This window comes from Lepus europaeus, chromosome 11 (genome assembly GCF_033115175.1).
Source record: "Lepus europaeus isolate LE1 chromosome 11, mLepTim1.pri, whole genome shotgun sequence".
Lineage (NCBI taxonomy): Eukaryota > Metazoa > Chordata > Mammalia > Lagomorpha > Leporidae > Lepus > Lepus europaeus.
Window position 1 is genome coordinate 579103 of NC_084837.1, and position 21167 is coordinate 600269.

Below are 21167 nucleotides of genomic sequence, written 5' to 3' on the forward strand. Positions count from 1 at the left end.
AAGGTCCCCCCATTTGTCAGGGCCTCCAGCCACAGGGAGCGGCCTCCTGGGGCTCTGCCCACCTCTCTGCTAGACAGCTTTTCCTTTTCCTACACCAGAACTCTACCCACAGTTCTGCACCCCGGGCCACCTCAGGTCTCCCCTTGGCAGTGCCCTGAGCTGCCCTGGAGGGGCTGCCTCGGGGAAGATGGACTTGCAGGCTGGGAGGTCCTTCCTGTGCCGTGGGGGGGGGGGGGGCGTGCCAGGGCCATGGCTGGTAGCACCATGTGTCCAGATTCAAGCTTGGGGAGCCAGGCCCTCTAGGCACAACTCTAGGTGGTTCCACTGATCCCGGCAGGAGCTCTGAGCAGGGTCACCTCTTCAGACGTGTGGGAGGCGGGCTTCTGATGACTTCCCCATCCTGGCTCTCCGTGGCAGGGCGGACCTGGCGCTGATGGGACTGGGAGCCTGCACGCGGGCGAGTACAGAGGAAGGGGTAGAGGAGCAGCTCAGGGACCCCCAAGGAGTGTCCAGTTCAGACCTTGGGTGCCCCGTCCCTCTGAGCCCTGGGAAGTCTGACCACGCAAAACTCCAGGTCCTCTCGGCAGCGTCGAGCCGCCTGGGGGGCTGTGCTCCCTGCCAGACACTGGGCAGTGCTTGGAGTCCTGCCTCGGCAGGTTGCCATGGAGGCGGAGGGTGGGGTTTCCACAGTCCATGGGCCTTCACCTGGGATCACAGGGTCCTGGCGGCACCCCCGCGCCTGTGTGTACACAGCTGTGAGGCTGTTGTCTGGTGACAAGGGTGCAGCACCCTGCAGAGACTGACCAGAGCTGGGGTGAGGCTGGGGCTGCCTGGAGTGAGACGGGGACAGGGTAAGCCGAGTGGAGAGGGTCTCCCTGGGGTGAGGACGGTGTCCTCAGAGCAGGGGACGCTGGTGTTTGGTGGATTTCCTGGACGTTGTTGAAGGGTGCGTGCGAGCAGGTCGGTTCTGTGGGGTCCGGTAGAGCTCATGTACGTAGACATGACTGTAGTATCGTCTGGCAGCATTGCTGGGGCCGATCCCCATCTGCCTGTGGGTGTGAGCGTTCCCTGTTCCCCGCCTGCCACCACCATGCCGTCAGCAGGGCTGCGGCGTGCACCTGCCAGCCATGTCTGAGCAAACCACAGGGCGGCCTGTGTGACCCTGGGCCCTCATTTTCCCTGCATTCGGCACAAATGAAGCTACATTGTGTGTTGATGTATTCAAACTTATTTAGCTTCACTATATTATTTCATTCTTACAAGTGCAGTGGCTTTATCCAAATACAGTGTCGGTACCTGTGGCGGGCTCAGTGCAGCGTCAGCACAGAGCCCCGTGAGCCCTGGAGCTCGTTGGTGGATCTGTCCTGTGTCGCTGCATGCAGCCACGAATCCCCCCGCCCCCCCCACACCAAGACTCATGTGTGAGGGCGAGTTTCCACAGCCCCATAAGCAGGGCCACAGCGTGAATTTTTTCGCAGGTTTATTTATTTTGATCCACTTGCAAGTCAGCCAGGGAGAGACAGAGATCTTCCATCCAGGTTCACTCTCCGGATCCCTGCAGTGGCCAGGGCTGGGCCAGGCCAAAGCCAGGGGCCTGGATTGCCATGCTGTCTCCCGTGTGGGTGGCAGGGACCCAAGCACCTGGGCCATCATGTGCTGCCTCCTGGGGTGGATTAGCAGGGAGTGGACGGGGAGCAGCAGTGGGGCTCGATCCCAGGCACTCTGATGTGGGAGGCCGCTGCTGCCTGCCCTGTGCTTTGGGCAGACGGCCCTCTGGGATGGCGTTGGCTGGGGTGAGGGGGCGCAGGTGGACGCCAACTGCAAAGGCGCAGTGAGAGCTGGGCTGCAGGAGAGAGTTGGCTGGCTGGAGCGAACTCACAGACGCTGCAGCAGGAAGGGCGGGGAGACCGTGGTGAGGACATCTAAATCTGCGGCTTCTCGGGTCCCGTGCCAACCGTGGCCCCCGCAGCCCTCAGCGGTGACAGCACAGTGGGGACTCTGTGGTTTCCGCACACCTCTGCCTCTGCTCCTAGCAGGCTCCTGTGCCCTACTGGGGTGAGTGTGGGCGGGACAGAAGTGCGCCGGGCAGCAGGAATGCATCCCCCGTCTGAGCTCCAAGGTCCTGGGGAGGGGACGGTGGGCAGCAGAGCGGCTAGAGCAGGAGGAGCCCAGGCACGGGGAGTCGCGGACAAGCACTGGGGACTGACGTGAAGGGTCAGGGTCTGGTGACAGCCAGGGAGGGAGGGAGCGGCTGGACGGGGAGAGAGGGGCTGGACGGGGAGGGAGGGGCTGGACGGGGAGGGAGCACAGGCGTGGAGACCAAGGATGCAGTTAGGTTGGCCTCACTTCTACAGCCCCAGCAGGCTGTGTGCAGCTCCTCCCTCACAGGTGGCTGCCAGGGTTCCCGGGGACCTGCGTGCCAGTCCTGGAAGCGCCTTGGGCACATGTGGCACTCAGGTGAGGCTCTCTGGTGTCCTCCCCAGAATCCAGGCAGAGCCACTGCCCTCCGCCCCCTCCTCTCCGTGGAGTTGTGGTTGGAGCAAGAGTTAGTGCAGAAGGCCAGGCCACCGAGACGTGGCTTCAGCAGCACACTGGTGCCCACCACCTGCCAGTCCGTGTGGGCAGGCCCCTGGCCCCTCAGGAACCTTCGGGCTGTGCAGTCTCAGTGGCCGCTGCCCCTGCCCGGCTTCAGAACTGACTCCTCTGTGCAGTTCCTGCTGCAGCCACGGGGTCTGCCCGAGGGCCTGTGCCACAGTGCCCGGCTCTGGCACCGGCAGCAGCACTGTGGGTGCTCATGGATTGTTCTCTTTATAAAACTGATTAGCCGTGGTGCTGGCCCAGCCCCGAGGAGCGGCTGCCCCAGGTTCCCTGCAGGTACCCCCTCCCAGGGTAGACTGATCAAGGCTTGTTTATTCTAAAGTCCCAGCGGCATTTATACATAACCAGCTGCAGTATCGGGGCCTCCGGTAGCACAGAGAATGTTAACAGAGTGTTCTTGATTAACACCCCCCTTCAGGATGGGAGTATGTGACTTTCTTATCCCAGGAATTCCACAACCAAGATTGGCCTTGAGTTGTCCAAAGGCTGCTACAGTAGACAGTGGGGCCTTCGCCCCCCCTGCTGCACAGCCTTCGAGTGCGGCCAGAGGTTTAACAAGCACACTGTGTGCCTCGTGTGGGGTCATGGGGGGCGGGTGTCCATGAGTGCCACATGTGGGGTCCGTGGGGGGAGGGTGTCTACTTGCTGTATGCGGGGCCCAGGGAGGGCAGGCATCCATGGTGTGGGCCATGTGCAGGGTCCACAGGGGGTGGGCGTCCATGGTGTGGGCCATGTGCAGGGTCCACAGGGGGCAGATGTCCATGCTGTGGGCTGCACACTCAGCGTCTTGGCCGTACCGGGGTCCATGAGGTTCGGGAGCACCCAGCCAGGCAGGTGCGCCTTGGTCTCGCTGTAAGGGACGTGGGGTAGCAGGTGTGGACTCAGGAGAAGGAACTGGGTTTCACATCCCGAGGTGCCCATGACGTCGGGACTGTGAGTGTCCGGTGCTCGGGGCACTGTGCCGAGCTGCCCCTCTGTGAGCTGGGGAGGGGGGGCAGTACCCGGGAGGGTGGGGCTGGGGGGCCTCTCATCAGCTCAGGGAAAGGGGGAGAGGTCAGTGCGAGCTGGGCTTAGGCCTCAGAAGGAAGCCATCGGCTCCAAAGATTGATGGGGAAAAACTGGCCTCGAGGAGTTTTTTTTTTAAAGATTTATTTATTTGAAGGCAGAGAGAGAGAGAGAGAGAGAGAGAGAGAGAGAGAGAGAGGCCTTCCATCTGCTGGTTCACTCCCTGCACTGAGCTTCCCAAGTCAGGGCTGTGAGCTGGACACAGCCAGAACAGACGGTGCCTCCAGGAGCCTCAGGGGCGTCTCGCCTGTTGTTGCTGGCGGAAACACGGGGCCCGGGGGCCTGGGGTGCACCGTGCCCTGCAGTGGGGCAGCCTCAGAAGCTCCGTGGTCTAGCAGTATTCGGAGCGTTTCCACCACACTCAGTCCTCAGGCATCCACGGATCCTGCCCGTGTGGGACCAGGGAAGGCCAGCGGGAGGAGGTCCCTGCAGGCCCAGCTGATGAACCCAAGTGACCGGCTTGGCCTTTGAGCTGAGCAGCTGCTCTTCCAAGCTTTTGGGAGACCCCAAAGTGCAGACAGAGAGGGGACATGGGCCAACCTGGGCACGAGGAGCCTGGGACGGGACTTGGCCACAGAAAGATGGGGCTCTCAGGTAAGCAGCCCTGAGCCTGCCTCACCCGGGTCCCACCTGTGAGGGGTTTAGGCTCGAGACCACCTGGAAAATCTGCAGGTCGTTTGTCGGCTCTGCAGCTCCGAAGTGTCTTTCTTGGGAGGCCGAGCCCCGCCCGGGTTTTTTCGGGTCTGTCCGTCCTCTCAATTGCTTTGCAGGGGGGGTCGGGTGATGTGTCCATCTGCTGCCGCCCTCTGTCCAGGGAGAGTTGGCCGTGTCAGCGGCTGGCACCCTGAGGGTGCGAGGCTCTGCGTGGCTCCCCGGCCATGCCCTGGCCCAACAATCAGGCACCTGCAGCAGGCCCCGTGTGAGGGAGGCACAGGCGGGATGGGGGCAGCCAGAGGCCTGAGTGCGGGACCTGCCCATGCCAGGTGTCAGTGCTGGCCCCTGTCCTCCTCCTGCCATGGTGTCACACTTCCCCATTTAAAACACTCCGCTCCACAGGGATTAAATGTGCGGAGCTGAGTTAATGTTTTCTTCTTTTTTATAAAAAAGATCTAGTTACTTATTTGACAGGCAGAGCTACAGACAGTGGTAGGGGGAGAGGAGAGAGAGGGAGAAAGAGAGGGAGAGGGAGAGATCTTCCAGCTGGTTCACTCCTCAAATGGCTGCAACCGTTGGAACTGTGCCCATCCAAAGCCAGGAGCCAGGAGCTTCTTCTGGGTCTCTCACGTGTGTGCAGGGGCCCAAGCACTTGGGCCGTCTTCTACTGCTTTCCCAGTGCATTAACAGGGAACTGGATTGAAAGTGGAGCAGCTGGGACTTGAACCAGCATCCGTAAGGGATACCGGCACTGCAAGCAGAGGCTTAGCCTACTACGCTATAGCACCGCCCACTAGTGTTTTCTTCTGAGCCTTCTTGGGAACTTGGCAGCCCAAGACCCTGGGGTCTGCTGACTTCAAAGAAAACACTCGCTTCTTAGGGGTCCTCCCTTCTGCTCCATTCCCTGTTCCCGCCGGAAGCCAGAGCCCCCTCCGGGACTCAGCTCCTGGTGGGCGGGGCTTGCTTACCCCTTCCTGCTGCTCAGTGGGACCAGGGCTTGGTTTCTATGTCCTCATCCCCAAAAGTGTCCTGGCAGCTCCAGGTGTGCCAGCTGGGGGCTGCCCAGGTGTGTGGGAAGGGGGTCTGTGCTGGGGACCTCGCTGGCGTCCAGTCAGGAGCAGCCCCCGGGGAGCCATCAGGGGCCCGGCGGGGGCTTCCTGTGGCTCTGGAGTTTCGGTGACCATCAGCTGTGACCTGAACACAGACACACCCGGCTCCTTCCCCAGAGCGCATGCTCACATCCCTCCTGCTGCAGTCCCTTGTTGATCGGCCGTGTTTCCCTGTAGTTGTGGCTGTCAGTCTCTTACTGCGCTAACTTAGAGACTACTCCATCACACACGTGCAAGGGTACTTCGGAAACTTCACAAAGAAACTGTGCATGGTTTTAAAAAAACTTGCTCCCAAATGAGCTCATCCCTTAACTCTGCTCTCTGAAATGTTGAAGTTTCTGCATACGTGTAGGAGCCGTGGTGCAGGTGTGGGTTTCTGTGCCGCCCGCAGCGTCAGGCCCCACTGGGTCTTGGAGCGTGTCCCCTGGGTGGACTCTGAAGCCGCAGGCCATCTCCCAAGCTGGGGTCATCCCCAGAGCCCCAGCTCTGCAGCTCGCCCCCTGGGCAGCACCTGGTGCCATCTAGGGAGCCGTGCAGGCAGGTGCCGCGTCACTGATGAGTGAGGCAGAGTCGGGGAGGGTCAGCCCCAGAGGCCAGGGGCCAGTTAGGGGCTGGGTGTGAAAGGGCTCAGTTCCTTAGGAGCCCCCGCATGTGGCCAGCCCTGAGTGCTGCTCTGAGGGGTCCGTGTGTCCCCCGCTTTCAGGGCAGGACCCTCAGCCCTGCCTGTGCGCGGCCCAGGACGATGCCCAGCCCAGCCCAGGGAGTCGGATGGGGAGAGGCTACCGCTGCTTGACAGACAGCAGAGTCTGTGGCCCCGCCTGGGAGTCTGCTTCTCCCTGATCAACACCAGGCTCGGGCCGGTGGCTGTCCCTGCCTTTGACGTCCTGTGTCACAGTCTGGCCAGCTCCTCTGCCAGCCGTTTTGGACGCTGCAGAAGGAGGAGATGGCAAGTTTCGGGGAACAGCTGTGACCCCTGCTCAGCCTCAAGCTGACTTCAGAGGAGGTCGCCTTTCTTGGGGGTTCTTTGTGAGCTGCCGTTTCCTTTGTAGAGAGGCCGAGCTCTGAGTTAAAATGAGAATCCTACAGGAGAAGGGGAAGCCTGCGTGCTGAGTGAGATCTTTCTCATCATCTCTCATCTTAAATGTGAAACCAGCCCCTTCACCATCCTGCCAGCCGCGCTCCTGTGTCCTATGCCCCCTGCCCCGTGCCTGTGTGCACCTATGCCTATGTTCTCCTGTGTCCCTGTACCCATGTGCCCCTGTGCCCGTGTGCACCTGTGCCCATGTGTCCCTGTGCCCCGTGTGCACCTGTGTCTGTGTTCTCCTGTGTCCCTTTACCCATGTGCCCATGTGCCCCATGCCCCTGTGCCTGTGTGCACCTGTGCCCATGTGTCCCTGTGCCCCGTGTGCACCTGTGTCTGTGTTCTCCTGTGTCCCTGTACCCATGTGCCCCTGTGCCCATGTGCACCTGTGCCCATGTGTCCCTGTGCCCCGTGTGCACCTGTGTCTGTGTTCTCCTGTGTCCCTGTACCCATGTGCCCATGTGCCCCATGCCCCTGTGCCTGTGTGCACCTGTGCCCATGTGTCCCTGTGCCCCGTGTGCACCTGTGTCTGTGTTCTCCTGTGTCCCTGTACCCATGTGCCCCTGTGCCCGTGTGCACCTGTGCCCATGTGTCCCTGTGCCCCGTGTGCACCTGTGTCTGTGTTCTCCTGTGTCCCTGTACCCATGTGCCCATGTGCCCCATGCCCCTGTGCCCGTGTGCACCTGTGCCCATGTGTCCCTGTGCCCCGTGTGCACCTGTGTCTGTGTTCTCCTGTGTCCCTGTACCCATGTGCCCATGTGCCCCATGCCCCTGTGCCCGTGTGCACCTGTGCCCATGTGTCCCTGTGCCCCGTGTGCACCTGTGTCTGTGTTCTCCTGTGTCCCTGTACCCATGTGCCCATGTGCCCCATGCCCCTGTGCCTGTGTGCACCTGTGCCCATGTGTCCCTGTGCCCCGTGTGCACCTGTGTCTGTGTTCTCCTGTGTCCCTGTACCCATGTGCCCCTGTGCCCGTGTGCACCTGTGCCCATGTGTCCCTGTGCCCCGTGTGCACCTGTGTCTGTGTTCTCCTGTGTCCCTGTACCCATGTACCCATGTGCCCGTGTGCCCCTGTGCCCTTGTGTTTCTGTGCCCCTGCGCCCATGTGCCCAGCTATCGAGCAGGTGCAGGAGGCCTGGGCTGCTGTCAGTGGGGTGGGGCCCGACTCCAGCTCAGACCTGTGCACTCCTGGGTCCCCAGGCTTGAGTGGTGCCGTGGCATCAACCATGGCCACCTCTGTGCATGGCAGTGTCCTGTGCAGCCCTCTCTCGCTGTACGTAGAGACAGGACCAGAGCACACCCGGCCTGCCTGGGGCCTCTGGGGACCTTGCTGCAGGCCTGGGAGGCCTCCCAGAGGTGACATCCACATGTGGGACTGGCACCTGGGTCCCCGGTACAAAGGGGGTGCTTGGAGCGAGCACTGAAGTGCGTGTCTCTTGTTGGGGCAGGAGGGTCAGTGGAGCCTGCTGCAGGTGGCTCTGCATGTGGGAGTCCAGGGGGGCCAGGCCACGGGTCCCAGGAGCCCTCCTCATTTCCCGAAGCCCCTCCCCACCACACAGCAGCGCCTGTACCCTCCTTCCTGCTGGAGGGGGGGAGGGCTTCCCATGGCCCAGGCCGCGCCCGCCCCGCCCCCATGTCCCAACGTCTGGGCCGTGACCCCGACTCTGCCGGGCCAGCCAGCCGGGCAGTGAGAGGAGATGGATGCCTGCTCCTCCCAGGGGGATCCATCACTCAGGCATGCAGTGCCCAGCAGCCCCAAGTGAGCTAAAAATACGCACGGCCGGTCGGGACCCAGCCAGACATGTGGAGCCAGAGCCGAGAGGCCCAGCAGTCCCCGCCCCCGTGCTCTGCCACTGTCCACTCCCCCACCCGGGGCTCTGCGGGCAGTGCCTGCCCTTCCCCTTGCCGGGCGGGGCCAGAGGGACCCGAGGGGCCATGAAGTGGGCGGTGGGTGTAGGCCGGGCGGTGACAGGATGCAGCCCTTCCTGAGCTGGGACGCCCACATGCTGCCCACTTCTCTGCAGCTCGCAGGGCCCGTGGTTCCTGCTGCCCGGAGAGGATCCTGGCCATGGCGCAGGCTCCATGAAGGAAGCCCCTCCATCCTCTTATCTCTGCAGGAGCTGAGGGGGGGGGGGCTCTGAGGGGGCAGGAGGGGCCCCTGCCGCCGAGCGCCTGGGACCCGGGGCTCCAGCGCTGCTTTGCCTGTGGACAGATGAGTCCGTGGCAGCTCCCATGGCGTGAGGGGCAGTTGAGGCTTTCAGAGGGGACTCCACACAGCTGGAGGCCGGGTTTGGGGTCAGGACGGATGTTCAGGACCCCTGGGACCAAGGTGTGGTGGCACAGGACTCACAGAGGCCGGGGTGGGTGCCCCTCCCCCACCTGCTCCAGCAGGTCCCAGACTGTGGTTCGTGGACCAGGAGCATCAGCCTCAACTGGAAGCTCAGAAATGCAGATCCCCAGGCCCAGACGTGGCCCTGCTGGCCTGGGGAGGAGCTGTCCTGGGAGCACCAGAGCCCTGTTGCAAACACAGAGGGAGGCTGGGGCTTGGGCCAAGGAGGCGCTTTCCCCAGCAGCTGGCTCAGCCCCCAGTCGGGGACTCCTGGCCTTCGTTTCCCTGCGGTCAGTGGACTCCCCGACTTACAGCTGCACACGGGGGCCGTGAGCGCGGCCTCCCCCCTGCAGATGACGCCGCTGTGTGACGCGCACAGGCCCTGGGAGGAGTCGCTGGTGCTGCCCTGGTGCCCCGGCTCCTGGCCTCGGCTGATTCCACCTGCACGCTGCCCTCAGCCCTGCCTCCACTCTGCGAGGTGCCAGGCACTCCCTCGCAGGCACACTGGGCCATCGCCCACCGTCACGCACACAGGCAGGCGGCCTCCCGGGAGGTTCCAGCCTTGTGTGTGCTCAGTGCGAGGCTCTGCTGCGCCCCCACAGGCCCCTGGGACACCCCACCCTGGTGCTGCAGATGCTCACGCAGGGGTGTAGCGGCTCCTGCCCCTGGAGCAATCGGCAGAAAGCGCAGTGAGCGGAGTCGGCAGCTCCCAGGTCACCCCGCGCCTTCTCGCCCGCCTCGGCCCTGCTGCTGAGACGGCAGAGGCCATGGCTCCCTGCTCCGCACACCTCGTCCCCGGGGCCCTGGCCTTTCTCAGAGCTTGGGTCTGGGTCGCGGAACTGAGGTCCCCCTGCCTCCCCTGCTGGGGCCATGGCAGCCACCAAGTCACAGGGAGAGCCTGCGTGTGGACGCCTCCCGTGGGACCCGGGCCTGGGCCGTGCCCCTCGTGGGGACGGGCTCACCTGACTTGGATGAGAGTTCCTTGAGGAAGGTCTCATTAATTCCATTTAAAGTGACTGTCCCCAAACAAGGGACTGGTGGGGGGGGGGCAGGGCTGGGAGCTGGCCGACCCGTGCCTCGCAGGTGGGCGCTTAGCTGTGGCGGCCACCCTGCATGGCCAGCGGCCGTGTTCCATCTGAGGACACTGGTGTGCGGCAGCTGGAGGCGAGCCAGGCAGCTGGGGTTTGCATCAAGGTCAGAGGCTTGGCCCACAGACAAGGCCAGCTTCCAGGCCAAGGAGGGGCTGCCCGGGCCTGTGTGTGTGGACACCGGGCTGCCCTCCCCTGTGTGTGTGGACACCGGGCTGCCCTCCCCTGTGTGTGTGGACACCGGGCTGCCCTCCCCTGTGTGTGGACACCGGGCTGCCCTCCCCTGTGTGTGGACACCGGGCTGCCCTCCCCTGTGTGTGTGGACACCGGGCTGCCCTCCCCTGTGTGTGTAGACACCGGGCTGCCCTCCCCTGTGTGTGTGGACACCGGGCTGCCCTCCCCTGTGTGTGTAGACACCGGGCTGCCCTCCCCTGTGTGTGTGGACACCGGGCTGCCCTCCCCTGCATGTGTGGACACCGGGCTGCCCTCCCCTGCGTGTGTGGACACCGGGCTGCCCTCCCCTGCATGTGTGGACACTGGGCTGCCCTCCCCTGTGTGTGTGGGCCTGGCCCCAGGACTCCCACCCTCGAGCCTTGCTCACCTGGCCCCGAGCCCTGAGCTCAGCGCAGGCTGGCCCGGGACTGACCCGCTGCCTCCCCGTGTCCCTGCAGACGTCCAGCACATCAAGAGGAGAGACATCGTGCTGAAGCGGGAGCTGGGCGAGGGGGCCTTTGGCAAGGTCTTCCTGGCCGAGTGCTACAACCTCAGCCCCACCAAGGACAAGATGCTCGTGGCCGTGAAGGTAAACCCAGGGCTCAGGGCTGCAGGGCAGAGGGCCCGGGAGGGGGTGCCGGCTCCACTCCCACCTGAGCAGAGCACGCCCGGTGGGGGCCCTAACCAGGCCAGCTTGACCCAAGGTCAGAGAACCTGAGAGTGGTGGCACCCACGGGGCTGTGCCCAGGCAAGGCCCTGGCTCCCTCTGAGTGGCTCTGCGGACGCTGCCTGTGCAGGGGTCCCTGGGCTGCGTCTGGGGAGGGGACTGGATGAGGGGCACTCAGGGAGACCCGGAGCCTCAGACTGTGGGCCCTAGACGCCCCCAGGGGCAGGAGGTGGGTGTGGCGCTGTGAGCTATCTGAGGTTGAGGAGGTTCTTAGATGCCTGTGGTGCCAGCAGGTGCATTGACCACCTGGCTCTGCATGGCTGGGCCAGGGCTGACCTGGCCACCAGCACTGCCCTCCCCCGCCTTCCTCCCACAATGACCTGGTGACAGGTGCCCGTCCTCTCTGGGGCCTGATGCATGGGGTCTGCAGGGAGATGCGGGCTGGGCTGAGCTGTGGCCCCACCCCGTCGGGCCCTTCCAACAAGAGAGCTCACAGCCTGAGCGCTGAGAGGCCAGCTGAGCCCCGCAGGATGGCGGTTTGTGTCCGAGACGTCCAGGTCCCGTGTCCACATGGCCTGGTGTGCACAGTGGTCTGGCCACGGGGCGCCTGACCTCCACGGAGACGGGTGCCAGGCCCAGCTCCACTCTGACTGGCCTCGTGCGTGACACCAGCTTCTCTGGCCTCACCATCTTTATCTGCAGAATGTGAGCTGCGATGTCTCCTTTGTCGTTGGCCAGGCTGGACGGGCGCTGCTGGGACCACAGCACCGCTCAGAGGGGAGCCCATCTGCATAGCCACTGCCGCTGTCCACCACGTGCTGGGGCGCAGCTGGTGGCGGCCGCAGAGTAGAGCGAGGCCAGGCTGTGTGGGGGAAGGCGGCGTTCACAGAGGGGGCGGCCATGCCCCAGCACAGCTTCTCACAGAGCCGGGTGTAACTCGCTGGCTCCTTCTCCCCCAAAATAAACAAGGAATGAGGGCGGTACACCCCAGAAGGCTCCTGCGCCGTGGCCGGGCCTCCTGTGGACACACTTGCCAGGTCTCTGCAGAAGGGGCCCTGGGCCCCGGGTGTGGGATTTTGCCCCAACCCTGTGCTCCCTGCACTTGCAGGGGGCATTGGGAACCCAGCAGGTGCCACGCGTCCCCGCGAGACCAGAGGAAGGGCGGCCCTGTGCGCTCTGAGCAGGAAATGAAAGGAGGCCCCAGCCCCGGGAAGCTTCTGTGTCCATGCACTGACTGACGGGGCCTCTTGTGCTGGGAGCCTGGAGGAGGTGGGGCCCGCGTCTCCAGGGCATCTGAAGCTCGCCTCCTGCTCCTCCTCTGGGGCAGCCCCGTGTGTGACTCAGGACGCCCCACACCATGCTTTGAAGGCCCCTGGAACCAGGAGCAGAGAGCACTGACTCCATGTTTAAGGCCTTCGGGCTGCTGGACCCCACTAGTGGGCACCTGAGACACGGGCCCGGGTGAGCAGTGAGGGCTATGGGACGTTGGTGCGCAGACACACCACAGGTGACACGGCCACACCCCGGCCAGCCCCTCGGAAGCTGAAAGCACCCGAGTGGGGGACGCGTGAGGCAGAGCTGACCACGAACAGCGGCCCGGCCTTGGGGGAGGACCCCAGACAGCACTAGCCCAGGAGACACATGGGGCCGGGAGTCCAGGTCGGTGTCTGGCAAACCTGCAACGCAGCGGGAAAATCCCAGTGACAGACGGCCGTGAGCTCGGGCCATTGGCCACGCTGAGACTTCCTGGGCAATGGTGTGGCCTTTGTCTCTGCTGTCAGGGCTCGGGCCCAGGCCTGCGCGTGCCCTGGGAGCCAGCCACTCCCGAGTTCTGGCTGTTGATCGTTTTAGCTGTTTGCATTCAGCACTTCATTTCTTCCACGAGTGGACCTCAGCCTGTGGGCTGCTTTCAGCTAGCAGGGGGCTCCATTTTGGTTTGGGGTGTCTGTGTTCTCCCGTTTCAGTTCCCTTAAATTGGAGCGGGGACTACAGCTGTCTGAAACAGTCTGAGGCAGGATCTGCCATTCCCATCCCCGGTTTTGTGCCTGGTTTCTCCCTCCCACGCATCACAGTGGTTGGAGCCTCAGCTTCGGCAGGATGCTCGTCCTGCGGCCCGTGACCCCGCACACTTGAGCTCCACTGGTGGCCACGATGCTTCAGGCGTTGCTGGGACAGACACGGCCACTCTTGGGAGCCTCTGCCTGGTGTCCAGGTCCCTGTGTGCCCGTCGGTGGCCTGCAGGGGCAGCATCAGCTCCAGCTCTCCTCGCCCAGGCTTGTGGACCCTGCCCTGGCCAGTCTCTCATCAGAGGCCCCAAGGCAGTGAATCCCGGCTGGCCAGGGCCGGCAGGACTGAAGGGCGAGGCACTGAGCAGGGCGGGGGAGGGGCAGGGGGCGATGTGGAGACAAGAAGTGAAGCCAAGGTCCAGCCGTGAGCCAGGAAGGCAGGTGACAGGGCTCCTGGCTGTGGATAAAAAGCTGCCACCCCCACAGGCGGGGACAGTGCACCTGGGTGCAGGTCCCTGGGATCTGGCGGGCGTTGGGCTGTGGGCTGAATCTGAAGCTGCCATCCCTTGCCGTGCCTCCCCCAGCAGAAGACCAGAAGCTGGAAGACAGCCGGGTCTCAGGACGGAGAAGGGGGCGGCAGTGACCGACGGCTGGGGCTGGGCCGCCCTCCCAGGGGCCTCACACCCGGGCTGGACCCTTTCCCCAGGGCCGGGCTGCAAACACGGTCTGCTGCCCACCGAGGGGACAGCCAGAGGGGAGAGGTCCTCAGACTGGAGGCCCGGGAGAGGTGGGGCTCAGTGCCCAGCCCCCCACCCCCACCCCCTTTTAGAGATCTGTTTGAAAGGCAGAATTACAGAGGGAGAGACAGAGATCTCCCATCTGCTGGTTCACTCCCCAGATGTCCTCAGCGACCGGAGCTGGGCTGGTGCAAAGCCAGGAGCTTCCTCCGCTTCTCCCACATCCGTGCAGGGCCCCAGGCACGTGGGCCGTCCTCACTGCTCTCCCAGGCCATTAGCAGGGAGCTGGATGGGCAGCGGAGCAGTCGGGACTCGAATCGGTGCCCACATGGGATGCCGGCCTACAGGCAGAAGCGGAACCTGCCACGTCGCAGCGCCACGCCCAGCCCGCCCGTTCTTCAGTGGGCACTGCTGGGGGCCTGGCCACAGAGCCCTTGGTGCTGGCAGGGTGACAGTGATGTGTCGTGCTGTGACTGTGCGCCGGCTTTGCCGTTCCCCGCTGCGGAGGAGGTGCTCACGGCCGGGCTGCACCGAGGGCGGCCAGAGCGCCTTTGGTGCAGTTTAGCTCCTGGTTCTCCTGTGGTCTCTGCCCAAACGGCCAATCCCGGAGGGCGGGGCTGCTCGTGGCTCAGGACCCAGTGGCCGCCTGTGCCCTGTCACGACAATGGGGAAGGCCCTGCAGAGACCGGAGCAGGGGCAGACGGCGCCGAGGGGGTGCTCACGGCCAGGCCCAGGGCGGGCACCAGCAGGGCTGCGGGCGGGAACGCCTGGCCGTGGGTGACAGTGATTTAAGGGCACGGACAGAGGCCGTTTGGCTCGTCTGCTCACCCCTCTCGTCGATCCAGCGCCCGTAAATCTTCGTGTCCTCTCCCATGCTGGCCTTCTTTTTCCTTCTGCTTCCCTGCGTGGAAATAAATCCATCTCTCCCAGCCACCCAGCTCCCGTGCCAGGCAGCTCGGAGCCCCAGCCCTGGGTGGGGCAGCTGGGGGCTCGGTCCCACAGGGCTCTCGCATCCCCCACATGTCCTGTTCTGACTGTGTCTGGGCGTAACAGCTGTGTTGTCAGACACGGTGGCTGATCTTGCTCTGGTTGATGTTGAAGGAGACTGTTACGGCTGCGGTCGTATCTGGTATGCCGAGCACCCCTGCTCCGGCTGTAGCTGCACACGGCGGCCTGTTCTTGCTCCAGTCCTTGGGATGTGGTGGCTGTTCTCGCTCCGAGGGTCCTTCCTGGAGAGCAGCAGCGGAATGTGTTCTGCTGAGCTTTGGTTGTAGAGGGGACCCCTGACTCGCCTTCTGCCCTGGGTCTGCCCTGCCGCCCCTCGCTACTCCTCTGCCACCACCCCGGGGACCTGCTGGGTGACTTGTCCGTCTGGCGGCTCATACGTGTGCGCTCAGGAGTCACGGTCCTGGGCTGGACCTCCGCTGTCTCACCTGAAAGACGGGGACTGCCCACCCTGGCCAGCGCTGCTCATCCCCAGGGCCGCACCCTGACCACGGCCAGCAGCCACACGCCAGGCCTTCCACTGGAACACTGTTGACTCACACCCTCCCCGGGCCTGTGGGCAGCGGCCTCAGGCCACGTCTCCCACCCCGCGGGACTGGGTCATGGCATCTTGGCAGCCAGCGATGCCCTGGGACGTGCTGGTTCCCCACCTGGCCCGGGGCGTTGGGTGCTTCTGTCCCCCCACACCTCCCTGAGCTCCACGTGCCTATTAGAGGGGTGCAGGAATCTTCTAGAAGCCCGAGGGTCAGCCCTCTGCGGGGCGCCCCCTTCACACGAGAGGCGTTCCTGCAGGTCGGCCCCGTGCTGATCTTCAGTCGGGGTTCGGGGCCTTCCAGTCCACTAGGGGATGCGGCTGGGTCGCTGGCCAGCAGGGAAGGGGCCGGCTGTGGGTTGTGAGCCGGCACTGGCCCTGTGGTTCCAGGCGCTGAAGGACCCCACCCTGGCGGCGCGGAAGGACTTCCAGCGGGAGGCGGAGCTGCTCACCAACCTGCAGCACGAGCACATCGTCAAGTTCTACGGCGTCTGCGGGGACGGCGACCCCCTCATCATGGTCTTCGAGTACATGAAGCACGGCGACCTGAACAAGTTCCTCAGGTGAGCGCGGCCCGGCCCCGCCCCAGCTCTCCCCGGCCCCGCCCCGGCTTTGCCCGGCCCCGCCCCCACGCTCTCCCCGGCCCCGCCCCGCGCTCTCCCCTGGCCCCGCCCCGGCTCTCCCCGGCCCCGCCCCGCGCTCTCCCCGGCCCCGCCCCGCGCTCTCCCCGGCCCCGCCCCCGCTCTCCCCGGCCCCGCCCCGCGCTCTCCCCCGCCCCTGGACCCCCGCTCTCTCCCCACACTGAGTCTGGGGAAGAAGTGTGCTGGCACCTAGCATGGTGTGCACACCGGGGCCTGCCCTGACCTGGGGGCCTGGAGGCTCTGCTCAGGAGCCCCTGCTTCCAACTGCAGGGGAGTGGGGCCTGGGAGGGGTCCCAGGAGGAGCCCTGGCCTGTAACCTACAGCCAAGCCTCCAGCAGCCCCGGGTGCCTGCGGGCCCTCGGCTGCACAGGGAGGTCAGCCCCTCCCGCCCGGGAGCCTTCTCTGCAGATGTGTCTGGGGTGTGGAGAAGGAACAGTGCCCAGGGAGGGGCATGGCCCTCGGCGACCCTCGGTGACCCTCGGCGAGTCCCGGACAGCGCTGCCGTTCCTCCCGGGAGCCCTGGGCAGCTGTGTGATTGCAGAGTTCCCGCTGAGGTCCCGCTCAATGGCCGCTCTTAGAAGGCACACGTGGCCGCGGTGGCACTGTTTCCGGCCAGAGCTTGTTGTGGTCGTGGCCTGCCCAGGCCTGCCGTGAGCTTCTCAGGACCTGGAGGACCTGGGTGCAGGCAGCAAGAGCCCGGGGGCCCAGCCAGACGCTCTGTGTGGAGCTGCAGCATGGGTCCACCTTCCCCAGGGCCACTCTTGTCCCACGGCTGCCCCTTCTGGACAGCGCTGGGTGTGAAGGGTGGTCAGTGTGTGCATCTGTGGCCACCAGAGTCCCAGGGAGCAGAGGGGATGCTGGGCGTGGCACTTGGGGCAGGGTCTCTGCCCCAGCGCCTTTTGACACATTTGAGTTGGGGGCTGAGCATGGGGTCCTAGAGTTCAGTTATGGGAGGCAGGAGCCCTCCACTGAAAACCCATGAGCTCCCCCTCCAAGGGGAGCGGGCACCCAGACCCTGGCATGGGGGTGGCAGCAGGAGGATGTGGTTCCAGGTAGCAGGTGGGGAGGGGTCTTCCTAGGAAGCTGCCCTGGGGAGGAGAGTGGTCCTGGGGGACATCACTTCCTTTCCAGGGGCCTCAGCCCTCAGCGTGGGCCAGGCTTGGGTTTGCTGTGATTGGAACGAGCTGGTGTGAGGCCTCCGTGTTCTGCCCGAGGAACGTGACCACTGGGCTTCCCGGAGAGGCTGCCTGGGCCCCAGGTGCTGGACACGCCAGTCGGGATGTCCTGAGAGCCGTGGGGGGGGGGACGCCGTCTCTCAGCACTGAGGCCCCTGATGCCCCCTCACCCGCACATAGATGGGGCAGCGCTGCAGCCCCAATGCCCCCACAGGGACCCGGGCTGGAGAGGGGCTCACCCTCCTGAGATATCTGGGTCTTGCCCAGGCCCCTCCGGGGGTGGGGGTAGCACGACTGTCCTCCCGGGCACTTTGCCAACACTGTGCTGTGGACACCATCACTCTGTCTTCCTAGGTCAGCTTTTCCAGGGTGCCCGGGGCAGGGCTCTTAGCAACGGCTGCCCCAGCCTTCCTGGGGCTGGCCTGCTGGTGCTGAGGGACTGTGCCGCCCAGGCGGTGGTGTGGGGGTGGGCTGCAGCTCCCCAGCAGGCGGGCGGGCCGCTGGACAGCTCTCAGTCCACCGGAGATGAGTGTGGGTAACGGTGACTTTCAGTGGAATCTGGAGAGGCTGGAAGGCGGGCCGAGGCCTTGGGGTGGCCTGGGCTGCTCCGCACAGCCTCACCGATGGGGCCCTGGCTGTGTCCTGGCTCAACAGGCTCTCTGGAGGACAGAGTGATCGAGAAGTGGCCGATGGGACAGGTCAGTCAGGTGCCAGGAAAACAAATATGGCCTTGATTTGGGTGGAGGGGCTGCAGGGTCCCCAGGCCTCCTGAGCCATGGGGAGCTCTGCCCAGCCCAGAGCAGTGGAGTGGGGGCGCCTGGGCTGTGGTGGGAACTGCGAACAAGCCAGCTCCACAGGCCACCCAGAATGCTGGGGCCGCCCCAGGCCCCTTGGGAAGGCTCCTTCCTGTTCTCCTCCTGATTACCCACAAGGCCGTTCTGCAGCCTCCGGGGTGAGCTGGCCATCACTTTCTTCCTTTCCGTCGTGCAGTGGATCAAGGTGTCCAGAGCCTTGAACAGGGTCTGGCACTTGGCAAGCACTGTGGGAGCCGGCTGTTGGCCTGAGTCTCCCTGGAGAGTCCTGGGGGCATCACCCCCGGGCCGGAGTGGGCTTGCTCCCTGTCTGCTCGGTGTGCCAGCTGTCCTCCTGGCCGGGGCTCCGGCTATGATTTTCCCACACTCTGTGTAGCTTCAGGGGGGTGCACCCAGGCCGTGTGCCCCGCGGGAGAGGGCGGGGACCACAGCCCTCCCGGGGAGTTGTGAACGAGCTTGACGCCTCTCCCTCCCCACCCCGGCAGGGCCCATGGGCCGGACGCGATGATCCTGGTGGACGGGCAGCCGCGCCAGGCCAAGGGTGAGCTGGGGCTCTCGCAGATGCTGCACATCGCCAGTCAGATCGCCTCGGGCATGGTGTACCTGGCCTCCCAGCACTTCGTGCACCGGGACCTGGCCACCAGGAACTGCCTGGTCGGCGCCAACCTGCTGGTGAAGATCGGCGACTTCGGCATGTCCCGGGACGTGTACAGCACAGATTACTACAGGGTAAGGCGGCCTCGCTGGCTGCAGTCCTCCGTGCCTTGCTACCTGTCTTTGTTGTTGTCCATTAACCCTGTCACTCGGGGCACACGGATGCACAGCTTGCCCGGGCATGCACTGGACGGCTCTCTCTAGCCACTCCCGCCTCCTAACATACGTGTGCAGTTTCTCCGGGGTATCCCCCTACTCTTTTCCACTCTGCCGTCTGCCTGGGCCCTCCCATCTGCTTGTGTCTCTGCACGGGTGCTGATTCTTCATGCCAACAGACTCATGTGTGTAGCCCAGATGCACGCTGGACAAGCCCAGCGTGGTGTCACATATAACCATCTACCAACCCAGTTCCCACCATGCCTCACCCACATGCCTCTCACTCTCTGAAATGCTCCAGTGGCCAATCGTAGCCCCCATGGGACGTAGATCAAGCAGGAGGCGGGTAGTGCTGGCAGAGCCCCCGGCTTTGGAGGGGTGGGGGCGTGTGCTCAGATGCCCCCATGGCGAGAGGACAGCAGGCCCCCAGCGAGCTTTCTGCTCACGCTGGGGTCTTACGCGCTGGCAGTGGCCTCTGTTAGCAGGTGTCCAGTGCTCCCAGCGTCATGCCCCCTCCTGTGGGTCCCTGAGTGGTTCTGACAGTGTCGTCATCACGAGGCAAAGGATACGCGGCCCCGAGCGTTGTAGTTCCAGGAGGGGGACGTGGTGTGGCCTGGGACAAGATGGGATGGCCTCCACACGCTGAGTGGGGAGAGGCCTGAAGTGTGGACCATTTGCCTTGGGGGCATTGAAGGGACGTGGGTAGCAGGTGCTAGCAAGCAGGGGTCATGTCTAGAGATCGAGGGGTGGCTCACTCTGTCCAGGCTGCTCCAGGCTGGGCTGGGTGGTCCACACAGCAGGGGTGGGCTTCTAAGACCACGGCACTGACATGCGTGACTGTGAGGGATGCCTCCTGGTTCCTAGATGCCCTCTCGCTGTGTCTCCCAGGGTGGGAGGGGCAAGCACCTTTCTGGGGTCTCTGGAAGGGCATTTGTCCCTGCGGCCCCTCCCCCAGCACCATCACCTCGGGGTGGATTCCGTGTAGGATGATGAGGGTCCATACTCGCGCAAAGGCACTCAAGTTTCTGTCTCACTTCTTTGTAGACGTTCGATATGATTGTCCCGCGGGCCTGGGCGTGGCGGGCCAGGGGCTGGACTTGGGGGTGGCCTGGGCGTGGCGGGCCAGGGCTGGACTTGGGGGTGGCCTGGGCGTGGCGGGCCAGGGGCTGGACTTGGGGGTGGCCTGGGCGTGGCGGGCCAGGAGCTGGACTTGGGGGTGGCCTGGGCGTGGTGGGCCAGGGCTGGACTTGGGGGTGGCCTGGGCGTGGCGGGCCAGGAGCTGGACTTGGGGGTGGCCTGGGCGTGGCGGGCCAGGAGCTGGACTTGGGGGTGGCCTGGGCGTGGCGGGCCAGGGTCTGGACTTGGGGGTGGCCTGGGCGTGGTGGACCAGGTGCCGGATTTGAGAGTGGCCTGGGATCGTGGACTAGGGGCGGGGCGTGGACTTGGGGGTGGTGTGTGCAGATCCCTTTCCTGTGGGTGCTCCTGGTGGCCTTGCTTCCCCGAGGTTGCCCTGACGTTAAAGCTGACCACTCAGGAAGCCTAGAGAAGGAGGTGATGCTGCAAAAGGCCTTGTGGACAGAGCCTTGTTCACTGCGCAGCCAGAGACTCCGACGATAGACCTCACGGCAGCCGTGGGCGGGGAAGCCCCAGGTGGGAGAGCCACGTCCACAGCAGAGTGGGCAGAGCGAGGCCACCACACAGCCCGAGGGGCTTCTCCAGCCGCAGTGCCCCTGGTGGGAGCACGGTGAGGGAACCTGGCAGGAGACGGGAGTGTTCGTCTTCAGCACCCAGTCCACTCTTCCAGGCGTTCCCAAGACAGGATCTGTGGGGTTCCCCGGGCCCCTGGGCCAGGGCTTCTCACAGTGCAGCCCCAGAGGCACCATGCACTGCCTTTGTGCTCTGGGTGGTGCATGTGCTGTGTGAGGTGTGTGCTGGGTGGTGCGAGTGCTGTGTGCTATGTGGTGTGTGTGTGCTGTGTGGTCAGCGTGTGCTGTGTGGTGCATGTGCTATGTGGTGGGTGTGCTGTGTGGTGGGTGTGCTGTGTGGTGCATGTGCTGGGTGGTAGGTGTACTGGGTGGTAGGTGTGCTGGTGGTGCATGTGCTGGGTGGTGCGTGTGCTGTGTGAGGTGTGTGCTGGGTGGTGCGAGTGCTGTGTGCTATGTGGTGTATGTGTGCTGTGTGGTCAGCGTGTGCTGGGTGGTGCGTGTGCTGGGTGGTGCGTGTGCTGTGCTCGGCTTCCACCAGGGCTTGCAGGGATAACCCTTCCCTGTGTGTGGGCACAGGGGCCTGGGAAGCGGTGAGAAATGGCCACACTCCAGGTTCCTCACTCCTGCTACACGAGGTCCAAGCCAGGCTGCGGTGAGGCCAGCCGGTCCCGAGGACGAATCACGAGTGGGCAGGGACTGCCTGCAGCCTGTGCCTCTGGGACGGCGTGGCCCTGCAGCTGGGGCGGGGCGCCGTCTGCGGCTCCGGGAGCAGCCGGGCGCTTGTGCCCCTCACCCCCCACCGCAGCTCCCCTTCCTGTTCAGCTGTGAAATGAGGAGACAGTGGACTTGCGGAGGCCGCAGCGCTGACCCAGCCTCTTGCGCACTCGGGGTGCGCAGCCTGGGCAGCCGTCCTGGGCCGGCGTGTGCTCCCAGCCTCCGAG

At 64.7% G+C, this 21167-nt stretch overlaps 1 protein-coding gene across 3 annotated transcripts in view; it reads left to right on the plus strand.

Moving 5' to 3' along the window:
- The window catches only part of NTRK3 (neurotrophic receptor tyrosine kinase 3), a 262599-nt gene that overhangs the window by 214452 nt on the left and 26980 nt on the right, over window positions 1-21167 (plus strand). For all 3 annotated transcript variants that reach the window (XM_062204530.1, XM_062204531.1, XM_062204532.1), the window contains 3 exons: window positions 10594-10724; window positions 15473-15645; window positions 18196-18439. In XM_062204530.1, the coding sequence (XP_062060514.1) occupies window positions 10594-10724; window positions 15473-15645; window positions 18196-18439 (548 nt within the window). The remainder of the gene's footprint in view (window positions 1-10593; window positions 10725-15472; window positions 15646-18195; window positions 18440-21167) is intronic.